This window comes from Gymnodraco acuticeps, unplaced genomic scaffold (genome assembly GCF_902827175.1).
Source record: "Gymnodraco acuticeps unplaced genomic scaffold, fGymAcu1.1, whole genome shotgun sequence".
Taxonomy (NCBI): Eukaryota; Metazoa; Chordata; class Actinopteri; order Perciformes; family Bathydraconidae; genus Gymnodraco; species Gymnodraco acuticeps.
In genome coordinates, this window is record NW_022990238.1 from 10,681,863 (window position 1) to 10,707,451 (window position 25,589).

The 25,589-nt window shown below is 41.2% G+C and overlaps 2 protein-coding genes across 10 annotated transcripts in view; one reads left to right on the plus strand and one right to left on the minus strand.

Annotated features, from left to right (window-relative positions):
• Positions 1–560: 560 nt before the first annotated feature.
• Positions 561–13,511, plus strand: fmnl1a (formin-like 1a). The gene is made up of 25 exons (XM_034220429.1): positions 561–1,148; positions 3,569–3,652; positions 4,010–4,096; positions 4,197–4,270; positions 4,909–4,992; positions 5,085–5,228; positions 6,531–6,639; positions 6,932–7,008; positions 7,089–7,182; positions 7,486–7,560; positions 7,673–7,783; positions 8,650–8,799; positions 8,878–8,979; positions 9,603–10,182; positions 10,486–10,610; positions 10,713–10,915; positions 11,015–11,246; positions 11,324–11,392; positions 11,473–11,553; positions 11,946–12,075; positions 12,167–12,330; positions 12,417–12,518; positions 12,604–12,696; positions 12,931–13,042; positions 13,143–13,511. Exons 1-25 carry the CDS (start codon positions 963–965, stop codon positions 13,205–13,207), a joined length of 3,333 nt encoding a protein of 1,110 aa, XP_034076320.1. The 5' UTR covers positions 561–962; the 3' UTR covers positions 13,208–13,511.
• Positions 13,512–13,640: 129 nt separating this feature from the next.
• The window catches only part of si:ch211-278a6.1 (SRC kinase signaling inhibitor 1), a 117,603-nt gene continuing 105,654 nt past the window's right edge, over positions 13,641–25,589 (minus strand). For 6 of the 9 annotated variants that reach the window (XM_034220421.1, XM_034220428.1, XM_034220424.1 and 3 more), the window contains 2 exons: positions 24,563–24,682; positions 13,641–18,620 (listed from right to left, as the gene is read on the minus strand). In XM_034220421.1, coding sequence (XP_034076312.1) covers positions 18,132–18,620; positions 24,563–24,682 — 609 coding nt within the window. In that variant the 3' untranslated portion in view covers positions 13,641–18,131. Of the gene's footprint in view, positions 18,964–24,562; positions 24,683–25,589 lie in introns of all 9 variants that reach the window. The other 3 variants (XM_034220425.1, XM_034220427.1, XM_034220426.1) reach the window with 3 other exon arrangements.

Below are 25,589 nucleotides of genomic sequence, written 5' to 3' on the forward strand. Positions count from 1 at the left end.
TATTGACTGTTATATTTAGCTAGGTAGGTTATAACTCTGATTTCCCAGGAGACCGCGAAGGCAGCAATTATACATGCAGAAGTTGGCTTCAAACGCTGAGTGGCGTTGTTGTACAATCTTTCCTCTTACCTTGTCGCTCTGGGAAATCTACTCTTACCTGACTTCCACATCAACCTGGCCTAACATGAAGGAAAGTGACTAAAACAAATGTAAACCCATGCAAATTAAACACTCTTTAAGATAATAATTGAATGTCAGTGCAATGAAAGTTAATTCATGGGAGAACGTTTATTTTGGCTGTTGGTTCATTTTGCTTTGTTTCTTCTGCACCTGCTGGGTTAGCATTTCTCCTTAAACTTCAGCCATCTTTCTGCTTTCCTTCCTGTGCAACATTATTTTACTCACCATCACCTACCACTATAGTAGTACAAGCACAACAGTTAACATGTTTATTTTCCACCTTGTCCTCCACCCCAGCTTCTGTTGCTGTCATGCACAGGAAGTTACTCTTCTGCTTTTGTGCTTCTGCGGTTTATGTCTGTGTTACAGAGTGTGTCACACTCAACTCTCCTTCCTCTCACACGCAGCCCTCTCTAGTCACTCTCCAGGGGAGTTCTCGGTCAATATGCAAGTGAGTGAAACTAGGTGGGCCTTTTGCTAGAGCAGCAGGCCCCCACAAGGCGTGGTGCCTTATTCTCAAAGGTACTTGAAGACCGAGAGGAACAGGTTGATGGGAGGACAAACAAACCTTCTTTCATCACCCAACCTGCCCTCAGGACTCATGTGGATTTAGTGAGGCTTGGTGTTCAACTCCTAAAGGCCAAAATACTTGGTTTCTTTAGACCTTCTTGTTGTTGTCAATCAGAGTGATCAGTTTGTGTCACTCTGTTTTGAAGCACACATATTTCTCAGAAGTTTGTTTGTGTTAAGCTTTCCTCCTGGATTACTTGTGGAGATTCGTGATGGGGAATGTGGCCACAGGGGCCCTGGAGCAGGAACAGACTGAGGGCCGAGAGGCCAGAACCTCAGTCGGAGGAGCTTCAGGAATGGGAGAACCCACTCCAACTTTGCAGAAGAAGCAGCCGGCTCCCCCCAAGTTGCCCATGCCCCCAGAGGAGGAGCTGGAGGAGCGCTTCAATGTGGTGCTGGTGAGTGGACAGGCACACACCTTTACTGCACACAAAAATAGAGATTATGCACTTGGTGTATTAACAATAGCAGCTAGGGTTTTGTAATAGAGGCTAAATGTTAGATATATGAAAATTATGCAGGTATATGATTCAGAGTCACAAACAACTTTGCAATTGCCCTGTTTGAAAACGTGTGGGTTATGACTGATTTATGCCACCAAAAACCATTTGAACTAAATACAGACTAAGTGATGGCAACATTTCCCATTTTCTTAGATATTTTTTCAAATATCCAAACACTGAGGCCCATTTTCTTTCAGGGCCAGATGGCTACATTTTACAAAATGTCTGCTTTAAATGCGATCCAGTGAAGATGTCAATTTGCCAATGTGTGTTTTCAAAAAAGATCATCAATAGCTGTTCAGGGACAGGGTGATTTAGTGCATGCTCAGGCGGCTGGCCCCAAGGGGAAGTTGAGCAACTTATTTACATGAGTTAGACCATAAGACCGGAAAGCAACAGTTCCACCACTCTTTCAACATCCTTGCATCAAGGAAACAAATCCCAAATCTGATGATGAATACTTTAATAGTTTGAAAAACCATTAAGAATAACACATCAAAACATATGAACTAGAATATTGTATTGATGATAAAGCACTAAAATGTCAAGGGGTGTCAAGAACATTTTGACACCCCTCATGCTTTATCTCAGATTGTGTCTTGGGCCTCGACAATTGTATATATAAAGTGCCAACAACCAGCCTAATATAACCATGATATTTTATACCTTAAATAAAATAATCAAAAAAGTGTTGATGATTTTTTTTAAATGTCAAATATATAGTTCTTATTTAGGCTTCCACATTATACATGTAACTTTGTTCATGTTAAGATTCACTTGACTTTTTCACATATGTTTACAAAACTTCTGAGAGTGTCATGCCACAAGAGGACATGAAATGTAAGTGTGGCTTTGCTCTAACGTTAACCATCTCAAAATATCCGTTTGACATGTTTTGCTCGGAAACGGTGGCCTGTGCCATTTGTACCTACAACGCCCTCACTGGCGTTGCATGAAAGTATGACCTCACTTCCTCCACCACATATTCAAACTTCCGAGCGAGGCTGTACCTTATTTTATTGTAAGAATTCAGGATTGATTGTTTGCCTAAATAAAACATTTTCCAAACTTAGGGAAATGTATATTACTTTATGTTCATGTAAGTTCATGCAAGTAACATTTCCTTTGTTAAGTGTTGTACCACAAAACCCACAACAGGACTCCTCCCTTCCCCCACCAAAGATGAAGCTTTATTTCACCACCAAACCACTGCTTGAATGTACACACTTATATATTTTATATTTAGGATACACACCCAGTATCAATTGATAATTCGTTATAATCATGACTTTTCTTTGTATTAGCTGCATAACCAATGACAGGTGTAGAGCGCAGCAGTGTTGTGAGTGTAAAGGAAGATTGTATAAAAAATCATATAAAACATATAGAATGTAATTATTCCCAAACAAGTGTTACAAAAAAAAAAAGTATTTAATTAACGGCTTTTCATTTAAAAGAAAGTGATTGAGAACCCTACTTGCTCCAATACATGTTTCAAGTATCTTGCACTTTAATAACTTATGACATTTTCTTCTCCACAAAAACTCCCCAATTAGGTTCTGAATAATCCATAATACTTAATGTGGGTTCATTAAATAATTCAGTTCTTACAACAATTTGAGTAGGGAAATAACCTTTTTCTATCAGTCAAATATTTAACAGTAGGTGGAGGGAGATAAGTGAAACTGCCCTTTTTGCGCAAAATGTCAACACTTTAGTTGGTTGAGTCAACCGGCACCAAAAGGTTCTGGATGTGGGGAGTTCTTGATGCGTGTAGAATACCATACCAAAGATGATGTTATGAATTATGAATCTTGGTTAGTCCTATGACATTTTTGCCATACTCTTATTAAAACAATGCCAGTGTTTTAAAGACACAACAAATATATACAAAATAATAAGTGTGTAATAATGGGCCTTTTTTCAACAACTTTATCTTCACCAAATGTTGCATGGTGATTTAAAAGTTGACATCATTATTACACCACCACATGTCAGTTCCTTCATTTCTTAGAAGTTGACACGAGTAAGCGTTGGTGCGTGGTGCCTACTGACAACCATCAATACATGCATGCAAACATGAGTCATCTGTGTTTCCGGCAGGTATACACCCTTTAGAAGGTACATCTGTGGTTTGGTTGGATTGAAATTTGAATATTGTTGCCTAAGCAAGAAAGATAAAAAGATTACAACTTTTAAATGTGGTGCTGAATTACACTGGAGGTGTTAAATTGTAGAAAACAAAGCTCAACGTTTTTTTTTTCATCCAGTCATATTCTTGCATATATTAATGAGCGTCTTTCTGACTTTTTCAGAGCTACATGAACTTGCCTCCAGACAAACAAAAGCTGTTGAGTCAGTATGACAATGACAAGAAGTGGGAATTAGTCTGTGATCAGGTAAGAACTTGTTTTTTTTACAGATAAAGAGCTGCTTTCACAATAAAACCCAACATATATGTTGCAAAAATAATCATGAGTCAGGCAACTTCTTCACTGAGATAGAGTTGACACAAAATACATAAAAACCCAAATTGGGTATGTGGTAAAGAGCAGAGTGCAGTGTGAAAACCTTGCAGCACAGTTTCTGTGGTGACAACTGATGGCGTCGGCATGGAAACAGTGAGCATTTGGTGCCTGTTGTGTTAACAAGGGGAGGCAATAATAGCTTCAGATGTGCCGTCTCAGTCCAGTCATCTCAGTGTTGCTGATCAAATTGAATCAAAAGGTACTTTGACTCTAAAACGTCTTCCTCAGGAACGATTCCAAGTGAAAAGCCCCCCGTCCAATTACCTGAATAAGATCAAGAGCTTCTACCAGGATCAAGGAGGGGTGTCTCGCAGGGTCAGTGTAAACGACCACCTTCTTTTCATATTTAACAAGTCTTTAATTTTCTATCTGAACAAAAAGGATGTCTTAATTCTCACCTCTTCTGCTACTTTAGCTAAAGAAAAAGATTCAGGAAGCCACACAGGTCCTGAAAGATCTGGAGATATCACTTCGCACCAATCACATTGGGTGAGCATTAACAGAATGATGATGTTCAAACACTCCGTTTTCCCTGTTATTGCCGCCAACTATCAATCTGTGGAAGAGATAGTGATGACATGAATATCTTTTGGATTACCAATGTGCTCAGCAATGGTAACACATTTTCCTCCGTTACAAACCAGTGGCAACCTCCAGGTTTGAAAACTGGTTGCAACAAGAAGTGATATTTTATTGTAGTCTATGAAAAGATGACCCCACTTCTCACTTCATACATTTATTACCAAAGTTAACATGTATAAGTCTTCTTCAAGACAGCTAGAGGCTTATTTTGTAAATAAAAAAATGGACAGGGCTTGTAAATGTTGAAGAAATACATAAACAAATATATTATTATTATGGTTAATGTTCAGTTGGAGTCAGTTGGAGTACACACACAAACACAAACGCACATGAAGTCAGCAAAGTACTGGATTGAGCAATAGCGCGGTTTATTGATTATGAATTCAACATTTCCCACGTAATGTTATTTCTTCTTTCTAAATAAACAAACTCTTGCTTCACGTCTAATCTAAGTGCAACATCTTTAAGATATATTTACAAAGCATTTCTTTATCAGTGTTTCATTCGTTCGCCATCCTTTTTTTAAACGGTGGTTCTTTTTGTAGATGGGCTCAAGAGTTTCTCAACGAGCAGAATAAAGGTTTGGATGTCCTGGTGGAATACCTGTCCCATGCACAAAGTGATGCCTCGTGAGTACCAGTGTGGTTTAAAATCTCTCCGAAAATGACGATGCTCTTACAAAGTGACTATTTATCATAATGTATCTTATTGATCCCTTTAGGTATGACGCGGATAGTGCTGAAAATGGTGGCAGCCTGTCAGAAAGAAGAAAGCCAGCAGAGAGGTCGATGGAAGACTTGACCAAGAGCCCCAGCAGCTCTCACTCACATGGCATGACCAGAGCTGCTCGGGCTCTGACTGTGAGGTAAGAATCTCCAGACATCAACCATTAGTGAGGAACAGCAACTATGAGGGTTCCAGTACACAGAAATGTATAATTAATTATACATAAAGTGCACTCCACATCAAGATTTCCTACTAAAGAGGAACGTTCAGCTTCTAAGGTTGCATGCATAGTCAGACAATAGACTCACTAGGCAGAAGTGGTGTGGTGGTGCTGTATGACAGAGGTCATGCCATATCATTTTCTTAGTTCAAGGTTTTTATTTTGTCATACGAACATAGCTACAGTGTAGTTATGACGATGACAATCTTAGGTCACAGGCTCCTCCAACACTGCAACACCATAAAACAGATACACAGAAACATAGTGCAAGTAAATACAAAAATAGTTTAAAAAAGTGAAATAGTGCAATAAGAGTCTATCTGCAAGTTATTGGAATATGATATATTCAATAAATAGATACATCATTTCTAAGTAGCAGATGAATGTTATGGTTGTTTCAACAGTTCAGGTGTTTAACAGATGTTGTTTCAACAGTTCAGTTGTTGTGGTGCTGAACTGTAAACTGATCGGTTCCTTTTTGCAAATAACCTGCAAGATCTACAAAACAGTTAAACAAATTCTCTCATAAAAAGTGACAACCTGAAAGATCAACCAAGCGGAGAAAAATACAATTTGAGACGAACAGTGCGGGAAGCTAAAGGTCTTTTTCACTGAAAACATAGAAACCATTTCAATAAAGAGTACCAATACGTTATTTCCATGGCCTAGGAAAGTTAAATCAATATTTGTAAAAATAAGTATTGCATCTCAAAGTAAGAATGATTGATTTTGTGAATGCACAGGATGTTTATTTACTTTTTCCATCCCCAAATGTGCTTTGTTCTATTATAGTGTTCTCATTTTTATGACATAAAATGTTCCCATATTCTCAGAACATTGCCTTTGGTGATGTATAACACCTTTTTCCAATTCAATGTCCATGGAGCCATTTCAAACTTACTAATAACAACTCAATTAGAGATTTAGCACCCTAGTTCTTTTGGATTAGGGTTGAGAGGTGTTCAATTTCTCACACTGCATTCATTCACACTATTTGTTGAGTTTTTTATTCTTGGTTTTCCTTTCCATCTGATACCACATTTCAGCTGTCAGACAAACACAGTGGATGTCCAAAACAGCCCAGGGAGTGTTGTTATAATTGGCAAACTGCTGTTCTGGGCCTCAACTTTAAGCCATTTGCACATACAGCCGCTTCACCTTCTCTTTCCCTCTCCTCAAGAAATGTATTAATGTGTCTATTCACCTGTTATCCCTCCACAGAATAAGCTCCACTATTGGGAACAAGATTTATAAGAAATCCCATTCATCCTACCAGAGAGATGATGTGCATGTGTGCATAATGTGCCTGCGAGCCATCATGAACTACCAGGTAAAGCCTCCTAATCTGATTCCCTTACAGTGCAGTATGTGTCCAATACATAAAGTGTTGCATAAAAACATGCTCTCAAACAAGTTTCTTTTTAGCCAGTGAGCTGACATAAACCAATGTTTTTCTCAATGCTGTTTCACTTTGCTTGGTAGAAGTAAAACACATTTTGAAATCGAACTAGTTGCTTTTATAATGTCGTTTTTCTCAAACCAAACACAATCATTTGTCCTGCATCCTTAAACACAGCAGCTCTCTTGGGCACCAGCTGTTTAAGCTTTCCTTCTGTTTTCAGTCTGGTTTTAACCTGGTGATGACTCACCCATGCTGCGTGAACGAGATCACCCTCAGCCTCAACAGCAGGAATCCCAGGTGTGTGCATCTGTGTGAGACAAAGTGTGTGTTATCTGTGTGCCTGTATCCCTCTCTAACCCCTTCCTATGCTGCAACAGGACCAAAGCGCTTGTGTTGGAGTTGCTGGCTGCAGTGTGTCTGGTCAGAGGAGGACATGACATCATTCTGTCTGCTTTTGACAACTTCACAGAGGTGAAATACGTTTTTGTTAAAGATATTTATTTTACTGTTTTGACTCTGACCGTTGTTTGTTCAGGCATACCGTTGTCCTAGACTTCCTCTATTTTATAACTCATGTTGTGACTGACACATTCCAAGCCTCACATGCACTTTGGGGATAATTTTAGCACTTATAGAGCATGTGGGTGTGATTGCAAAGGCCATTCAAGGGTAAGACCTATATCCTATTTGTGTATCTTAGATCAGCTATGTAAAGGATATCACCCTTCCGCCCCCCTGTGGGCAACAATTAAAATGTTTCCATTTCTTTCTCAGGTGAGCAGAGAAAGGAACCGCTTTGAGAAGTTGATGGAGTACTTCATCAATGATGACAGCAACATTGACTTCATGGTAGGTCCACACATTTTCGACCTAACACTGGTTGATTTCTTTATTAACAAATAAAGGGACCTTTAAATGATTGATGTCATTGAGTCTTTACTGTCCTTATGTTTATCTCCAGGTTGCTTGCATGCAGTTCATAAACATTGTGGTCCATTCAGTGGAGAACATGAACTTCCGTGTTCATCTGCAGTTCGAGTTTACTTACCTCGGATTGGACAAGTATCTCGGGGTAAGTAACAATTATATCTTAGGGGTCAGTGAACACAGCATGGGGAGCATTTATCAGCTAAACAGGCAGATCATTCCCGGAGGAGATGGTACAGTAAAGTCTGAAAACAGAGATACAAAAAAGGTGATATTTGTTACCAGATACTCCAAATGAAAGCTTATGTTGCACAGGAGCAACATGATGTGGTGTTAAGCTTTGTTTGCTAACATATTAGCCATTGAAGGTGTTTTCATGTTTATGCATGTCCCAGTGTTTTCCATCTGGTTAGTACTAATGCCCTTTCTCTTCCTTATTTATTAGGATGTTGATGCTGCATGCTTATCCAGTTTCCCTTTTTATTGCAGTGATCAAATAATGACTTCCCTTCTTAACTAGAGGCAGATAAAAGATTAGTCAATTAATCGTTCAACAAAAACTAACTTTTGTTTATTGAACACTTATTTTGTTAACTTTTTCAAATAGGAATGTTCTGGTTTAAGCTACTTCAATTATGACTTTCTGTGTTTTCTAATATTGTTAATTGAATATTTTGGATTTTGGACTGTGGTCTAATAATTGATCTCTCCCTGGGAAACTGAATTTGAAATTTTACAGAATGTTCAAACATTTTATAAACAAATCACATAATCAATTAATCTGGCGATTGTAATCAATGATGAAAATAATAAATGAGTTGCAGTCCTTACAGTATTAACTGCTAAAAACAGGTACATACAAATGTATCAAATAACTGTATTTGTCTAGTTTCTGTAATTAAAAAATATTCTATTATCCCAATATAAAGTCCAATTGAGTTGACCCCTATGCCAGTATGGACATTATTGCCATATTTATGTGTTAAATAATTGTCTGTGTCTGTGTGTTAGCGTCTGAAGCAGACAGAGAGCGAGAAGCTGCAGGTTCAGATCCAGGCCTACCTGGACAATGTGCTGGATGTTGGAGCCCTGCTGGAGGACGCTGAGAACAGGGGGGGGGTCCTCGAGCATGTGGACGATCTGCAGGAACACAACGTACAGGTCAGCTATTCAAATAAAAGACAGATTGCATTCTTGATCAGATAATGTGATGTTAAAGCGATGATCTCTTGGTTGCAGCTGGGAGCCCGGCTTGAGGAGATTGAGAACCAGAGCACAGAGAAGATATCTGAACTTGAGACTCAGCTTATGCAGGCCACCAAGGAGACGGAGCTGCTCAAAGTAAGTGCCCCCCCGTCACACCAACACACTTTAATGAGATTAATTAGACAGCAAGGTGGGCCATTCTCACAGTGATTCATTATAATGAGGTCAAAGGAGTGGCAGTTCACTTTATTTTCATAATCATGATATGAAAGTAAAATCTAATTATCTTTAATGTGAAAAAAGAAAGATTTGCACTTGTCAAATAAATCTTGAAATGACCTTGCATTTGACCACTTCTATGGAAGGCAATTGAAATACCATAATAATTATTTGAGATGGAGATTACATGTTACGCAATAATGATTCTGTGAGTATTCATACTAATGACATTTGTGATCCCCTGAATTTTCCTCTAGCGCCATCATCAGTTTTAGTTCTAGAGTTATTGAATTCTGATTGTAACGGTAATTCTTTAACTGTTAGTTTATCACCATGACAAGGTCAACATTTTATTTGGTCTAATTCTTCAGTTTATGACCAATTCCTGCAAAACCAAATATATTATTTTTGTGTTTGAATCTTGTGTCAGAACATTTCTCATTCAACCCCTGTGTGTTCAAATAAAGGACTCAACGGAAATAGCTTTGCGGATCTGAAATGGAAGACGTGTTGTTGAGGTGTGTGTGTGTGTCTGATAGGAGAGCCTGCAGCAGTCCTGCTCCCAGGTCAGTGCGCTGCAGCAGAGGGAGAGGGAGCGGGAGCTGGAGCGGGAGAGGGAGAAGGACCGGGAGCGCCTGAGCACATCCGCCCCCCCCACCTCCTCAGAGCTGGAGCAGAAGGTCCAGGAGCTGCAGGACCGGGGGCTGCTCCGCCTGGGACGCAGCGCCTCCGGGGGGCTGGACATCCAGGTGGTGCCTGTCACCGTGGTGGAGTACATCCAGACCCCCGCACCCCCAGCCGCCCAGCCTGGTGTCTCTGTCACTGATTCTGCTTCCCCACCCCCTCCTCCTCCTGGTGGTCCAGACGGGCTGGCCTCTCCGACTCCTCCTCCTCCACCTCCTCCACTCCCTCCAGGAGCAGGACCACCACCCCCTCCTCCCCCACCTGGCGCCGGACCCCCACCTCCACCTCCCCTACCTGGTGTTGGACCCCCACTGCCGCCTCCTCCGCCCGGTGGTGGACCTCCACCCCCCCCTCCCCCACCTGGTGCTGGACCCCCACCTCCCCCGCCTGGTGGTGGACCTCCGCCTCCACCTGGAGCACCAAACGCTCTATCTGGTAACGATAACCCTAACCCTATGCTGATGTAACTGATTTATTGCTGGGGACTGCTGCCAATTTCATGTTGTACAAACAGCTGATGGCTGGGGGTGTGGGTGGGAGAGGTGAAGCTAACTGTCTCTCTGTATCTGTGTATTTGCAGTGGATGTTATATAAGGCTTGTGTTTGCATGTGTTTTATCATTTTGTATTTGTCTCTATAGCAACTCCTTCAAAATGACATGCGCCATCTTAAGGGACTATACCTTCAATGAATGGAAATCTTATTTGTTTGATGATTCTCCTTTTCTTGTTTCATAAGGCGTCAAGAGCAAGAAGCCCATTCAGACCAAGTTCAGGATGCCGTTGTTAAACTGGCAGGCCTTAAAACCAAACCAGGTGACCGGCACTGTCTTCAACGAGCTGGATGACGAGCAGGTCTTAGAGGTAAGAAGCTCCAACATCTGTTTCCTTTGTTGTTCTGTCAGGAAACTACATTTCTTTCTTCATCCTGACTTTCTACTCTTTCTCTCATTCTGTGGACATCAGGAGTTGAACATGGATATCTTTGAGGAACATTTCAAGACAAGGGCACAGGGTAATCCAGCAGACATTGCTACTATCAAGAAGAAGGTGGTCCAGAAGGCCCCCAGCAAGACCTCCCTGATTGACGGCAACAAGGCCAAGAATCTGGCCATCACGTTACGCAAGGGGGGAATCAACGCGACCGGCATCTGCACCGCCATAGAGATGTACGTGCTTCATGGAAAATGTGTTGACATTTCTGAGTGATCCTCCTTTTTTCTCACTCATGCAATAACTGGTGTAGCTTTTACTACTTTTCTGTACAGGTATGACCAGGAGTCTTTGTCTATAGACCTGGAATTACTCGAGCCCTTCATACCATCAGATTTCGAGATGAAGCTGCTGCTTAACTATGAGAAAGATGGCCGCCCGCTGGAGGAGCTGGCTGACGAGGATCAGTTTATTCTACGCTTTGGGAAGATTCCTCGTCTGAAGCAGCGCATTAGCACTCTCACTTTCATGGGCAACTTCCCTGATACTGTCAAACGCCTGCAGCCGGTCAGTTTCTGTCATGCATTTAAAAATAGAACTGAGATCTGAGGCGCTCTTAAACTGATTTTGTTTTCCCTCCACAGCAACTGAACTCCCTCATCGCTGCATCGATGTCCATCAAGTCTTCAACCAAACTGAAAAAGTTATTAGAAGTGAGTAAAAGACAAACAAAATGAATTGTTCAGTAGCTTCCAAGTGTGTGAATGAGTGATTTCTCATGTTTTCCCCTCAGATTGTTCTTGCCTTCGGTAACTACATGAACAGCAGTAAGAGGGGGGCGGCGTACGGCTTCCGGTTGCAGAGTCTCGACCTTGTAAGTAGTTGTTTATACTTGAATTTTTTACTTTAAAGCAAGACTATTTCACTTATCAAATTAGAGATGTCATTGTCTTGCTCAAAAGACACATTCATACGTTACTAAAATACCCTCGAGGTTGTAGCTTTTGCAAAAAACCTTTGACATTCATCTCTTCATAATTCTTCCCTATTAGACATTTCTTTTTGATTAGCAAAATAATGATGTTGTAAGGTCATGGTGACCTTGACCTTTCTTATCAGTTGTTTATAGGTTCCTAGTGGATGTTTCCAAATTAGAAAATGTTTCCTAAATTGTAACTAGTGGTCGCTGTTAAGAAACAGTAAGCAGTCTTGAATTAAGTAAACTCAAATGACGTATTTATCTTTGTCAACTTCCTCCCTTTTCAGCTGTTGGAGACCAAGTCTACGGACCGCTCGCAGACCCTCCTCCACTTCATCGCCAGCATCATCCAGGAGAAATACCCAGACCTGTCCAACTTCCACACTGATCTACACTTTGTAGACAAGGCAGCTCTCGGTGCATTTACTCAGTCTACCTGGCCAATTATGTAGCTTGTGATTTTAAATGTGGAGAATTACTAAACTAAATGTTGTTGTTTCTTGGACAGTATCATTGGACGGCATTCTTCAGGACATCCGCTCATTAGAACGGGGAATGGAAATGGCCAAAAAGGAATTCCTGGTGCAGGATGACAGCAGCGTTTTGAAGGAGTTCATCAAGACCAACAGTGATCAGCTGGAGACTTTAATCAAAGACAGCAAGAAAGCTCAGGTCAGCCTGCAAAGCATCTCAAATGTACAACCTACACCCCACTACATGCTCTCAGACATGATTTCATCTTCCTGTCTGCTTTTTAGGAGGCATACGGATCTGTGGTGGAGTATTTCGGAGAGAATCCTAAAACCACGCAGCCTTCCATGTTTTTCCCGGCGTTTGGACGCTTGATAAAGGCCTATAAGGTGAGGATGTGTGAGGGATTCACATTTGTATTTATTACAAATGTTGCATTTCAACTTGATTTCATTTTCCTGTAATTGAACACAGATAGCACAGCTGGAGATAGAGCGGAAAAAGAAAAAGGAGAGTGAGAGCAGCGAGGAAAAAGTGTCATCTCCAAACAAGGCCGGGTCACAAAAGGTACAATCATAAGTTATATCAGAGATGTATTAACATTGTTTGTTTAATGACTTTTGACATACTATAGTATACGCCATATTTATTATGAAACTTTCCATGTAATTCATACTTTAAGCAACATAAACAATCATCGAAAACAGATCTCTGACTATAACCCATGACAACCAAACTCTTAGAGAAATGGGAAATATATGTTACCTTTGATTTCAAATGCTTTTTTTGTAACTTTGCTAGGGACCTCAGACGCCTAAAGTGCCCCAGATGGACCTGATAGCGGAGCTGAAGAAGCGGCAGAAACCTCAGGTACGCGAGGGGAAGGACGGCGCCCTGGAGGACATCATCACAGGTACGGTAACACGATGCTTCCTGGTGGAGTCACACAGTGATATTTGAAGCGTGTTTGAAGTTCATGTGCTGTTATTTGAAACTCTCCTGCTCTGCCTCAGATTTGAGGAACACACCATACAGGCGGACAGATGGTCGACGGCCAGCCCAGCGCCAGGACCCTTAATCCACTTCTGGTGCATGAATTTTTACAAATGTAACTCGAGAAGAACATGCTTCAAAATGTTCTGTATATACAGTATTTTAAAATGCATAACGAGCCATGTGGCAGCGTGTTTTTTAGCCAAGATTTTAGAGTGAAACTGCTCTGTAAATAGAATTTGAATATTTAACTATTTCATATTTTAAAAGCAACATTTAATTTGATTATAAATCTCACTTTTACTATTTCTGTGGTACCAATTGGCTTTTGAATGTTCAGTGTTGTTACCTATTGAGTAATAATAATAAAATCATGATGTTTTTTGAAATGGACCTACTGTATTTGTATGAGCGCTTTGACCTGATGCAACATTTTAACACATTTTCTGTCGCTAAGGATGCATGCATTTCCTGACAACACAACATAAAACACAATATTAAGCAAGATCAGACGCCGCCACTGTACAAGAGAGCTGCACTTTATTGGACACACAATCACAGCAAAGTATGTACAAAAGAAGGCAGGTTCAACTGCCTACTGTCTTCTCACAGGAAAAACACACACATGTCTCACAGGATATCATGGCATCCACACTGATAAATTAGTATCTCCAGTATCAGTAGGCTTTTAAATGTATATATCATTATATCATAGATCTATATTCTGTATTATTTTTGTTCTTATATCACACTACTCTACAAATGGGAGGACCGATCTGTGGAAAGAGTACACCATCACGGGTGACTTTTCTGGTTGGGGTGCGTTCCTTCTCGACATCCACCACTATCTTCATCTCCATCACATCACATCACAGTAAGACTGAACATGCCTGTGACACACATACCAAAATAACGTCTCATTCTTCATGTGTGTAAACCTCCTAACATAGAAACCCTTTCTTGTTCTCATATTTTTTGAGAAAACATGTAGACAACATTTTTTTTCAACTGCACCGTGCGATTGCTTTGGGACTATACATGCATTGTTTTGTATATATCTTTGTACCCATTGTCATAGTTTATTAATAAAACATCTTCTTTTGGACATAACAATTTGTGGAACTCGCTAGGAATGACTCAGCCTATTTACAGGTCAATTTTGTTTTTCTACTTTCGATGCCAACATTTTTGAACATCCACACATTCATGTAAAAATCTCATATACATACTATATAATGTAGGTTTGTTATAAAAACAAGATACAATGGCAAAGGAAGAGATTCCACTTTTAAATCACAAAGTGCCCTTATTGATCCATCTTGGGTGGTTTTAACAACTCCGGTGGTTTAGCTTAAATGCTACTTAAAGCCCCTCAGTGCAACAACTTGGACTTAATAATTAACAAAATGTACTTCCAAATGTTTATTCCACCTGTTGTTGTCTCTAAAAAGCTTTTGCACTGAGCATCCACATTGCTACCACTCCTGTTCACATGCAAACATGACACAGCTACAAATTAAAGCCATGTGACTCACATCTCAAACGTCTTGGCCCATAAACTGACCTTTCACAGTAGTTACCACAACTTCTGACCAACTCCAACTAATACCAGCTGAATCACAAATACAGGATGGGGTGAAAGAAAACAGACCACAGGTACAGAAAACAACCCCCTTAAAACACGCAAATAGTAGCAAAATAAGCCCCTAAGCACAGGCACTGGTCCAGCCTCTCACACCTCAATAGTGACCCTTCACATAAGGAGGCAAAGGTGCAGAAGAGCTGGACAAGCATTTTCAGGGACAAGCTTTTCAAAAATCTAAATGAACTCCAAAAATCCAACTCAGTGTTTGTAAATAAAACCCTATAATCAAAAAATGAACTTCAGCGTATATTACAGAGGCTAACTGTTATCTATACAGATATCGTTAAAGAAATATAAAAATGTTCTGCGTATGAATAAATAATCTCAGTGTGAAATGTAATATCTCTCTCAATGAATTAAAAAAGGAAAAATCTGTACAAAATGGTCACTAATATATAAAACTGAAGAGGTGATGACATTTTACAGTATATCATTTAATCTAGGCCTATATATATATCACACTTTTCTTCACAATTATAATATCATACACAAACATCTCACTTAGATATATTTATATATGTATACTTCTTCTAGGTTTGATTTCAAGTTTGCATGAGTTTCTGCGACGTGCCCTCCAAGCCTCCGGACATGTTGAAATCACAGCCCACTAACACTTATAAAAAAAACAAAAAAAAACATTTCAGAGAGCACTGTCACGCAATTCTGGGAGGTTTCATCTCAAACTTAACTTGAGGAAAGCAGCCGAGCGTGAACACTCCCTCCCCAACGCTCACCAGACGCAAATGCAGCAGATTTAACTGATGGGAGAGTTATGGATTTGGGTATGGAACAGCAAGAGTAAGTGAATTACTTTCATTTGACTTCACTCCCCGGTGCTTGAACCTGCCTTATGGAGCTACAGAGCGACCGGTGAGGCTAAATACGCCTTGGCTGTGCACATTGTTAGAGCTCAGGGAGTGTTTAGTCAACACTGCAACCTGACACACTCTGCTTTTCAAGTGTTGTTTTTCTGCAAAAGTGGAAGCAAGACAATTCTCGCAGCCTCTTCTTTGGGTAAAAGTGTTCTTCTGTCTTTGCTGCTGATCTAATACTGTTATACAAGATCAACAGGGGATTTGTGGAAAGTCTTCGAGGCACTGGGAAAAAGATATCAGGTCCTTACAGACAAACAGGCAGGAGTTTCAGGAAAGAGCACGGGAAGAGTGCTAATTACATATTTCACACACTGTTACTGTCATTACTGAGGCCCATCAGACTTTGTCCTAAAATAACCTCAACAAGTGTCATTTCTTTCACAGACGCCCCACATCACAGACAAAGCTAAGTGAGAGGGGGAAGAACAGCCGCTGTCACACCCTTCCTCTCATCTCTTTGGCTCTTTCACATCACAAACACTCTCCATGGAGACAAGAAGCCGTCTCTTTTAAAGAAGCCTTCAAACACAAGTTCCCAATCTAATCCCCTCTTCTCAAGCTGCATGCCATGTGACACAATCCACTTTCGGACATTTTAATCTCATGCCACAAAGAATCGATTTCACACAGTCTTTCTTGTGAACCACTGGAAACAAAAAACACAAAACAACACTTTGTCCGTTCAACCTCATCACATCCCCAGTGGGCAGCCTTAAGGCAATAACACAGGCCAGGGACTTCAGAGTGTGCAGGCTTCACACTCAGGGAATCACTGAAGGGCCTTTCATGTGCTATAAATAGAGATAACTTCATCTACTGTCATTGATGCACACTAAAGACCTAACATTCATACATGTTTTAACATGCAGGTAATAGAACCAAATGAAGGTTCATCTAACGTACAGTCATTTAAAAGAAACGGGGATTTTCTTTCCTTTAAGGAACATTTGTAGCTTTGTGCTCATCATTCTTTAAGCAGATTCACAAGATCAAAATGTGAGAAAAAGGTGTCAAGTGTTTCAGAGGACAATGTGCTTTCTTTATATTCCTATATATCTAAATCTCAGGCCCTTCAAGGGTCAAGCTGTGTCAAGTGTCTAAATGTGTGCTGATTTTCTTTCTTTAGCTTTCAAACACTGCTTGAAACTGTGCCAAGTGTTGAAGTGCGATCAATTCACTGCAGTGCAAGAAACATTTTGTTCCTGTTCAAAGAAGGTATTATGCATCGTTGTAAGCTGCTTCCCATCAGAGTAACTTTGAAGTTCAAAGAAGATAAGTGTCCTAAAATAAAGCACTTTATATGTCTGCTCTTTAGATTCCTTAAAGGGTGAAATCGTCTTCTTGTCGATGTGGCTCTTTTCAAGCGGTGCAACAGATGTGACTTGAGAAAAAATGATTCATCCCTTATCAAAATGCCCTAAAACAACAACAACAACAACAACAACAACAACAACAACAAAGGTTTCTGCACACAGGTTCGTTTTACAAGTGCAGAAGGAGTGACAGAGTTATTCATCAGTGTGTGCTTGAGTCTTTGGGAAGGTTTGTGATGTCAGGTGCTGAAATGCCTTAGCAACCTGTAGGACGTGACAGCGGAACATCCTGATTGTCATTATTAACTTGTCAATACAGATATACAGAAATGCAATCTCTTTACAATTCCTTCCTTTTTGTGTAACTGTGCCTCTATTCTATTTTCAGTAAAGGTGTGCTGTCATAAAACCGCTCCTTTCAATGTGATTTGGACATTTTTAAGTTGAAGATGTCCTATAGTTGTTCCTAATTTTCCGATGCAAGGATTTCCTCCTGTAAGGGTTCATATAAATATTGAAACAGTGTGACATGAAATCATAGTCACAGTGGAATGTACACTTTACACAGTGTACAAACAGAGGGGAACATATAGCACCAGTTTCAGTTTAAAACACAGGTGATGCATGAAAAGCCACGAGTGCCCTTTTAACACAAAACCACAATCATCACCTTGAGCACATTCTGCCAGGTGACACAATATGAACCTGAACAAACACGACTACTGGACTCACTTGGTGATTATTGCAGCTCTATTTTCTATGATAAAAGTCTATAAATAATGTCTACTCCACTAACAACCCCGTTGAGTGAGGGGTTTTATGAGACTGCTACTGTCAGTAAATCCATCCAGACCACATCAGCTTACAGCAGGCCCGTTTGTGGGCTCTCTTTCTGGCAAACTGGCAGCATGAGTGTGGGAGAACTGCAGAGGAACTATGGAACCAGATTAGAGTAGGAGACATGTCCAAACAGAAGATAGTGACTCCATGTACGGTATGGTAGGTCTTGCCATGGAGATATGAAGAGTGCATACTGGAGTGAGGCCAAAAAAACAGAGAGGACAATCTAAAAAGTCCTGAAATATGACACTCAAAGATGCTCCAATTTCCCATAATGCAGATGTGTTCTCTTTATGGTTCATAATATGATGGAGCTTCCATCCATCCTCCTTCTCTTCAGGACCCCGGGGCGAGGTCCTGCTTCACTTGCCCACTGCCCGCCTCCTTGCAGCTGTTGACGCTGGGCTGGGAAACGGAAGAAGAAAGGGTAAGGGAAGGGTTGGGAGAAGAGGGAGACAGGGAGGGTGTCGGGGTGGTGGGTGAAGCAGAAGAGGAGGGGGATGTAGCGATGGGAGTAGAAGGGGAGGACTTGCTGCTGGGCAGGGGCAAGGAGGAGGCTCGCTGCTCACGTAGGAGGCGGCGATGGCGGAGGGTGGAGGAGAGGAGCAGGGCCTCGGCGCTCAGGCCGGAGGCGGACAGGCTGGCCAGAAGAGCCCTGGCTTGGCTGGTGGAGCCTTTCAGGGAGGGCAGCCCCTCCTGGGGGGGCTTCCTCAGGCCAGGGGTGAACACTGCTGCAGGAGAGGGCGCTCGGCCTGGCAGAACTCCCGTTTTGATACCAGAGAGGTACGGCTCAATACTGCCACTGGTGCTGTTGGTCCCCACGGCCTTCAGGTGAGAGCGGGGACACAGAAGGGGGGGCAGGGGAATCGGGGTGGGGGGGGGGGGGGGTGGGGGGGGGGGGGGGGGGTTTCAGGGATCAAAGGGAAATTCATGAACAATTAAAGTCTCAAAATTGGTTGGCAACCGTCCCCCTGCAGCTCCTTCCCTCACCCATCACAGTCAAACATGCCCGGGCGTGCATGCTTGCACACACAGACTTTGGAGTAAACACTGGAGATATGAAAGAAGCTGATGAAGTCAAACGGGTGGATGGATGTGTGGAGATCTCTGTCAGGCAAACGGGAGGAGAAGGAAGCTAAAGAGGCTCCACAAGGCAGGTGGCTCACTGCTGCAGGGTCACAGGGACAGGTCGGGGGTGCAGGGCGGCGTGGGTTCACACAGGGTGGCGGGGGGGGTGAGGTTGGCCGCAGAAGAGACGTGTAGTGGAGGGGTAAGGGGTGTGTGAGGGAAAGGTGAGAACAGAACAAAAGACAAAGACAGAATATTGTTATACAGGTTGAAGTCAGCATGTGTGGTGCAAGCCACGAGACCTGCACACATGATGACCAAACCATTGATAAACACACTTTTGTCTTAGGGTGCAACACTAAGTGACAACGTGTATAAGGTGTCTTTATTTTGACACGTTTTAATGATTTGAACTCATTAAAAATGCAAAATATCCTGACGAACAGGCAGCATCACATGTTCAGTTCCTCTGTGTAATGCTAGAATGAGTCAGTAGATGGCACTGTTCCAACAGTATGAATCTCACATTTGTCATAACATGTATAAAGCTAAATTGAATGCATTTAACCGAAAAGGTTTGTAATTTCTATCTTTGGGGGGGGGGGGGGGGGGGGGCAGAGGAAGGAAAATACACAACATTGATGACAGGGTTGAGATATGAGCAGGCAAGAACCATATCTGCATTTTATTGTAAATAATTTTACACTAAAGGGACATTTTATCTACACTTCTTTATAAAAAAGCAACAGGAGGGGCGTTTTTGCATTGGCAATAAAGCCATTTTGAATATGTCTGTTGTTGGATTACGGGGATTAGCGCTGTATGAAAGCAGAGCAGGTGGGCTCGTCTGCTAGGACGCTTTCACCTGCAGAGCACGGGCTGCCAACCGTCCCCTGAGGAAGGAGCTGTTCCTTCTGCATGAGAAACTCCTCTCAAGTCTGGTCAACACATTTGTCCCGGTGTGTGAGTGCTGCAGAGTATCCTCCCTTCATCTCACGCATGTCAGAGATGCCTAGCAGCCTCCCAGGACAAGTCTTGATAACCCCCAGCACCTTGAACTAACCTGTTTTACCACCAGAAGTAATACACAGCTGAATGGGAAATGGAAATAGGGTTTCACACTGTGCCCTCCATGATCTGTGCCATAGCAAACAGGGAGAATTTGTGGCTTTGAACTCATATCCAGGACACGGATTCAAAGGATCCTCAAGTCTGGGATGCTTTAATACTTTGGAGTAAAGCTTTAGTGAGCAGGCAGCCTGAGCACAGAGCACCATTAGCTCTGTTAATATACGCATCAGAGCCTAAACTAGCTTAAGAACCTGAGTATTAGGACTACATTTGCTCCAATGATCCATTTGGACTACATTATTTGCAGGGGCTTGACAAAGGTATGACCCTAACATCTGAATGGCTATCCTGGAACTAAAGCTGCTGATCCCAAATATAATCAAAATGACCATTATCTGTCTATGGCACAAAATGTGTCCACTGTCCACCATCATATTTTATTTTGATGGTAAAATAAGTGGGTAACTAGAAATTGACAGTGCTATACCCAGTGCACACGTAAAAAAACAAAAAGCGTTGCCAGTGCATCTTGTTTTAGCTGAGTGCAGATGGTACACAGCGATGTCTTCAAATGTTTTACTGTCCGTCCAGCTGGCTCTTATGATATGTTAATGTGTACCAGCTGCCCTTCATATGAACTAGTGGGAAATGTCATCATCATTGTGTAGATAATGCCACCGATGCTAAAGATATCTATATATATTTAGATCTATTCACGTATTGGCTGGAGACTCTGAAGTGGTTTGCTCATTGCTTCCTTGTTTGTGCCCTGTTTAAAATGCCCTAGAAATGTCAGTTATCATTCGGCCAGAGGAAACAAAAGAGAAAACACCAATGGGAACTGGGTTACTAGTTGGGGGTCACATCTAGGGAGTTGTGTCCGGGTAAGGTTTAAGAGAAGAGACATCTTTACCTTCATATGTTGCCAGAGTAGAGAGTTCACCCACGGTGGGCACGTCTGATTAGAACAACATTATCAGTCAGGTGATCAGCAGGTGTCAGTTTGAGGGAGAAATAAGAGGGAGGGGCCCTATGGAGGGTTGCCTCTAATATGAATCATGTCTAGGTTACAGTTATATTAGAGGGCTGTGCAATATATACCTGGCTGCTGTAAATTGTGTGATTTCATTTTGACATCTTTAATATATTTTTTAATGCATGCTTCTTGGCAAATGTCCCCTTTGTGGGACGAATAAAGGTATTCTGATTCTGAAAATGTGGATGCCGAAAACTGTGACTGTTCTGACACGGCCGGTACAAATATAATCTTTAAAAACCTGCTTGCTTTTAAGTTCTGAAAAAGAAGTAGGATTTTCATAACAATTGTGTAGCTGCTATAATTGGGGTTTCTCTTTAAAAACATCACAAAGTCAGTGAACAGAAAATAAGGATTCAGGTGAAGTAAATATACAGTCTGCAGACGTTTTTAATGAACTCTTCAAGACTGTATGCAAATGAGTCAGCCGACTTGATTATTTCCTCAGATGAGCTGCAGATAATTAGTGTGTTTTTACAGCAAAGTCAGCTGTTTCATTATGCAAAACTTAAATGCCTTAGAAGACACGTTTTGCTCCATCTATCTGTAAGCTTCATTGTCAGAATCTGTGCTGTTTTTCTTAGTTTAACATTAAAGACATCAAGAAGCCGACTGAGACAGAGCCGATTTAAAAGCAACAGCTTGTTGAAACCAATAACACAATGTTACATTTTCAGCATGGTGCCTCATTAAGGTTTAAAAAGGTTGCTACAATATTTGTGTTGGCATTTTCAACCGAGCTCGTATTACAGCCCTGCATGGTTAAAAGAGTTCAGCTTGAAATGTATGAAACCCAAACGTGTTTAATTATAAATTACATGATACAAAATTAATGAAAATATATGTCAAATATTTAAATAAGCCAAGAAGTTTTTTAATAATTCAAGACATAATTAAAACTTATTGATGCTATTTTATCCTTATTTTTCATAATATTAGAATTGTATTTTTTCAAAAGTCCGTATATATCTTTTTTATTATGTTAATTTTTGACAAACTCACTTTTCATACAGTCGTTCTTTCATATTTTTACTTGGTGTAACAGTGGTGCAATTGTGGCTGTTGCTGCTATTGCTGACAGGAGCTAACTGGCTACAATTGGTGAAAGTTTTTTAGCCTACTATCCAAAGAGGAAAGGGCTCATGTGATTGACTGAGAGGCCAGAGAGGATCTTATACAGAAAGCCAGCACAACACACCTGCATTCTATGAAACCTTTGGCATCCTTAAATACAGCGTATTCCAGCTAAAGAATCCAACAACATGTCTTTATTACTCAAGCTAAAGTCATCTTGATATGGTCTTCATCCAGGTGCCTAAAGCAGGTGGCAACCTGACCGTATGAACTGGTATTTTGCACTGCCAGTCATTATTTCATTTGTGCCTCATTTATTTACCTAGAGAGGTAAACAATTATCTTTTGTAGGCCAATTAAGATGTTGTTTACTTTTAATTACCGTGACATCTTTTTTTAAACATATGGGAAAATGTGATTATTGATCTCAAAATCGTTAATTTGCTTAATATTAAACACTTTGGAGTATTGTGCATCTGTAGTAGAGGATACTAGTAATGAGAGTAACTAGGAATTAGTTGTTGAGAGTCCTCTGATTTCCTAGAGAATGGCCTCAGCTTATTTTTGTACAACAACCTTTACCTACTGCTGCTCTAAAGGACTACTTAACCTCTTAACTACACGCTGCTCATACTACATACAAATTCCGCAAAATGCAGCTATTGTGAAAGCCGCCACAGCTGACTGTTCATTCTCTTGTTTTAAGTCAGCTGGTTCTTTGTTTCTTTTAGTTATTCGTCATGCAGTTGTGGGATGTTGCCACCCTAAACAGCTTGGCAACAACTTCCCACGCTGACAATTAGCTTTGAGAGCCCACTGTCCCTTTGAGGGTAGTGCTTTCACACATACAGCTTCTTTGTACAATGGATGTTTTGAACAGTTTGTGGACAAAGAGAGAGTGTTCCCTGTGCGAGTGTCATAATGAAATAATAGGACTAATTTTGCTTTTATTATACAAGTGTGGGAATCCACTCTACTTTTAAATCGCAGGGATTGAAAAGACTGGCAGAGGGAAGAGTGAATAGGATAGACGGGCAGCGTGCGTCAATTGCAGAGTAGAACATGGAAGAAGGAAAGAGACATAAAGAAGAGGAAACGTGAAAGACGTAATGGTGGGGGAAAAGAGAGCTGTCCTCTTCATACTGAATAATCGCTGATTGCCAGCGACTAAAGAGGCGATTATTACATGGCACCGCAGAGATTCTTCCCAATCTCCTCTTAGTCTGACGCCAGCAAAGCTTCTTTATGTCCCCATCTCTCACACATTCATTTCTTTGCAATCTTCAAGCATGAATTTGTTTCTGTCAACTTCAGTGGAGTATGGAGGTTTAGGTTCACTCCACTGCTCTTGTTATTTTTCAAATTACATTGACATTAAGCTTTTTTTTCTTCTTCTGTGCACAGGGGTGGTGCAGAAAGCTTCTCCTGGCTTTACTGGACTTACATGCTTCAACGGTTCAATTTCCTCGCCTCCAGAGGCCATCAAGCATCCTAATGTCCAGTCCTTTGCCATATTTGACTGAACACTGAAGTGCTGGCGAATTAAAGTTAGTTAAGCCTGCTATCAGGGGGAGATAACAACATACAGTATAGAAAAAGGCTTACGCAGGGAGTTTCTGAAATTATTTTTACGTTCTGCAGAACTTTATATTTTTGTAACTGTGTGACCAAGCTGGTATATTGATCCAGACCTAAACGTGTTAATTAGGGCAAAACAAAGTAAAGTATTTTATAACTTTTTAATTGGTTTAAATACTATACTTAGAGATGTTAGGTATAAAAATCCGGTTTAGATTTAATTGAAACACTTTTCCTCGTCTGTGAGCAAAAACACCGGCAGAGAATACTTTCATCTATTTTCACAAACTCACAATAATGAGACAGTCACATCAATGAGACTTTGCCATCAACGATTTACCGTCATTAACTAAGCTGGTTTAAACGCATGAATCATAGCCACTGTTGTTAAAATAAATACATAAACAGACATCTTAAAGGTTAGGTATAAGGTGAGGAGTGAAGCATGGTGGGAACATGCAGGAGTTCTGTGGAGGTGAAGAACGAGGCTCATTTCTGCTTGATCTGGTGTGTCAAATACCAAAGGGCTGCAGAGCTATTCTGGAGACGTTATCAGCTTGCAGAGATATTGTGAGGAAGCAATCCCCCTTTATAATAAATCATTTTTCTATATCAAAAACAAGGTCATCAAATGTGCCTGTTTATGTGATAAAAAAACTCTCTGCCATCTTTCTTGATTTATAGCAGCCACAGATCATTGCCACTCTTTGCTCCAGTTTCAAGTAAAGGACAATGTAATAAAAGGCTATTTGTTATAATGATCACCATCTTAATTTTAATGATTGTCTACCCCTCTTCTGGACAAGCTTTTCTTACATTTCCTGAAAAACATGTATTGGTTGGCTGCGAATACCATTGAAGAGTGTGGTAAATACTGTACAGACCCTGCCAGATCAAGCCTGCATTAGCCTTAAGAGAGTCAAGTGTAAAGATATAATACCTGCTGCTGCTGGCCCTTCACAAAGTCCTCTCTTCTGACACTTTTAGTCTTGTCTGTACTGTTCTGCTGCAGGTGCTTCAGTTTGGAGGCAGCGGAGGATTGGACGACCTTATTCCCTCCCTGAAAGGAGAGAAGAGTGATGTGTGAATCTGACCTCAGACACACAGACTCTTACATTTCATTCTCCACTTCAGAGGCCTTTAGTTTACGACACACATCACACACACATCAACTTAGCACAGAGTGTGAATCAATCAAGCAATTCTGCCCCCCCCCCCCGAGACCAATGAGGTTTTAAGATCAGAGCTTGTATCTGATACAACTGAACAATCCACTTCACAGAGTTTCACCATCTATCGGAAAATGACAAAGAGGAGAACATAAAACGTGGAATCAAAACCGGCGTTGCATAGCCTCACAGTAGGACCCACAAAGCGTGTGCTTAATGATCTTTCCTGCTGGGTTACTCTGTCGGCTTTCTCTAATACGCTCAAAAAGAAATACACATGCAGTCAAATGTCCACCCCACTGTGCCTCCTCTGCACACAGATATTAGCTGAACTGAAAACTAATAAAAGATTAACTGAAGTGACGTCAAATAGCCCGTCTTTCTCTGCAATTGTAATTCAAGGAAACCTGCCTGTCTTCCCTGAGCCTTGTATAAAGCTGAATTTGCAGACATAAGCTGTGCACTATACAGTATTTCATGCTTTATTTAACAAGCTAATTAAAAAAACTGGGGTTTGACTTGAGATCACTTGTCAGTCTGAATTCGGTGAGTACACTAGCAAACGTTGGACAAGAGCAGGAAGAAGGGTCATGTTGAAATACTGAACGTGGTTGAAGTAAAAGTGATGAAATAATGTGTGGAGACGCTGTAATCCTCAGCCCTGCCTATGGGAATGCTCCCCGGCTCTACATCAGAGGGCTGAAACTCGCCATGACATTGCAACTGTCAATTATGGCAGCCCTGCCCTGAGTGGGGGGGGGGAACATTCAGTACAGGGAATGCTACGCAAGCTGTCAA

Coding starts and splice junctions, on each gene's coding strand:
- fmnl1a (XM_034220429.1), top strand. CDS start 963: ATGGGGAATGTGGCCACAGGGGCCCTGGAGCAGGAACAGACTGAGGGC. Junction 5,229..6,530: donor GCTCGGGCTCTGACTGTGAG/GTAAGAATCTCC, acceptor ATCCCTCCACAG/AATAAGCTCCACTATTGGGA. Junction 8,980..9,602: donor AGGAGACGGAGCTGCTCAAA/GTAAGTGCCCCC, acceptor TGTGTCTGATAG/GAGAGCCTGCAGCAGTCCTG.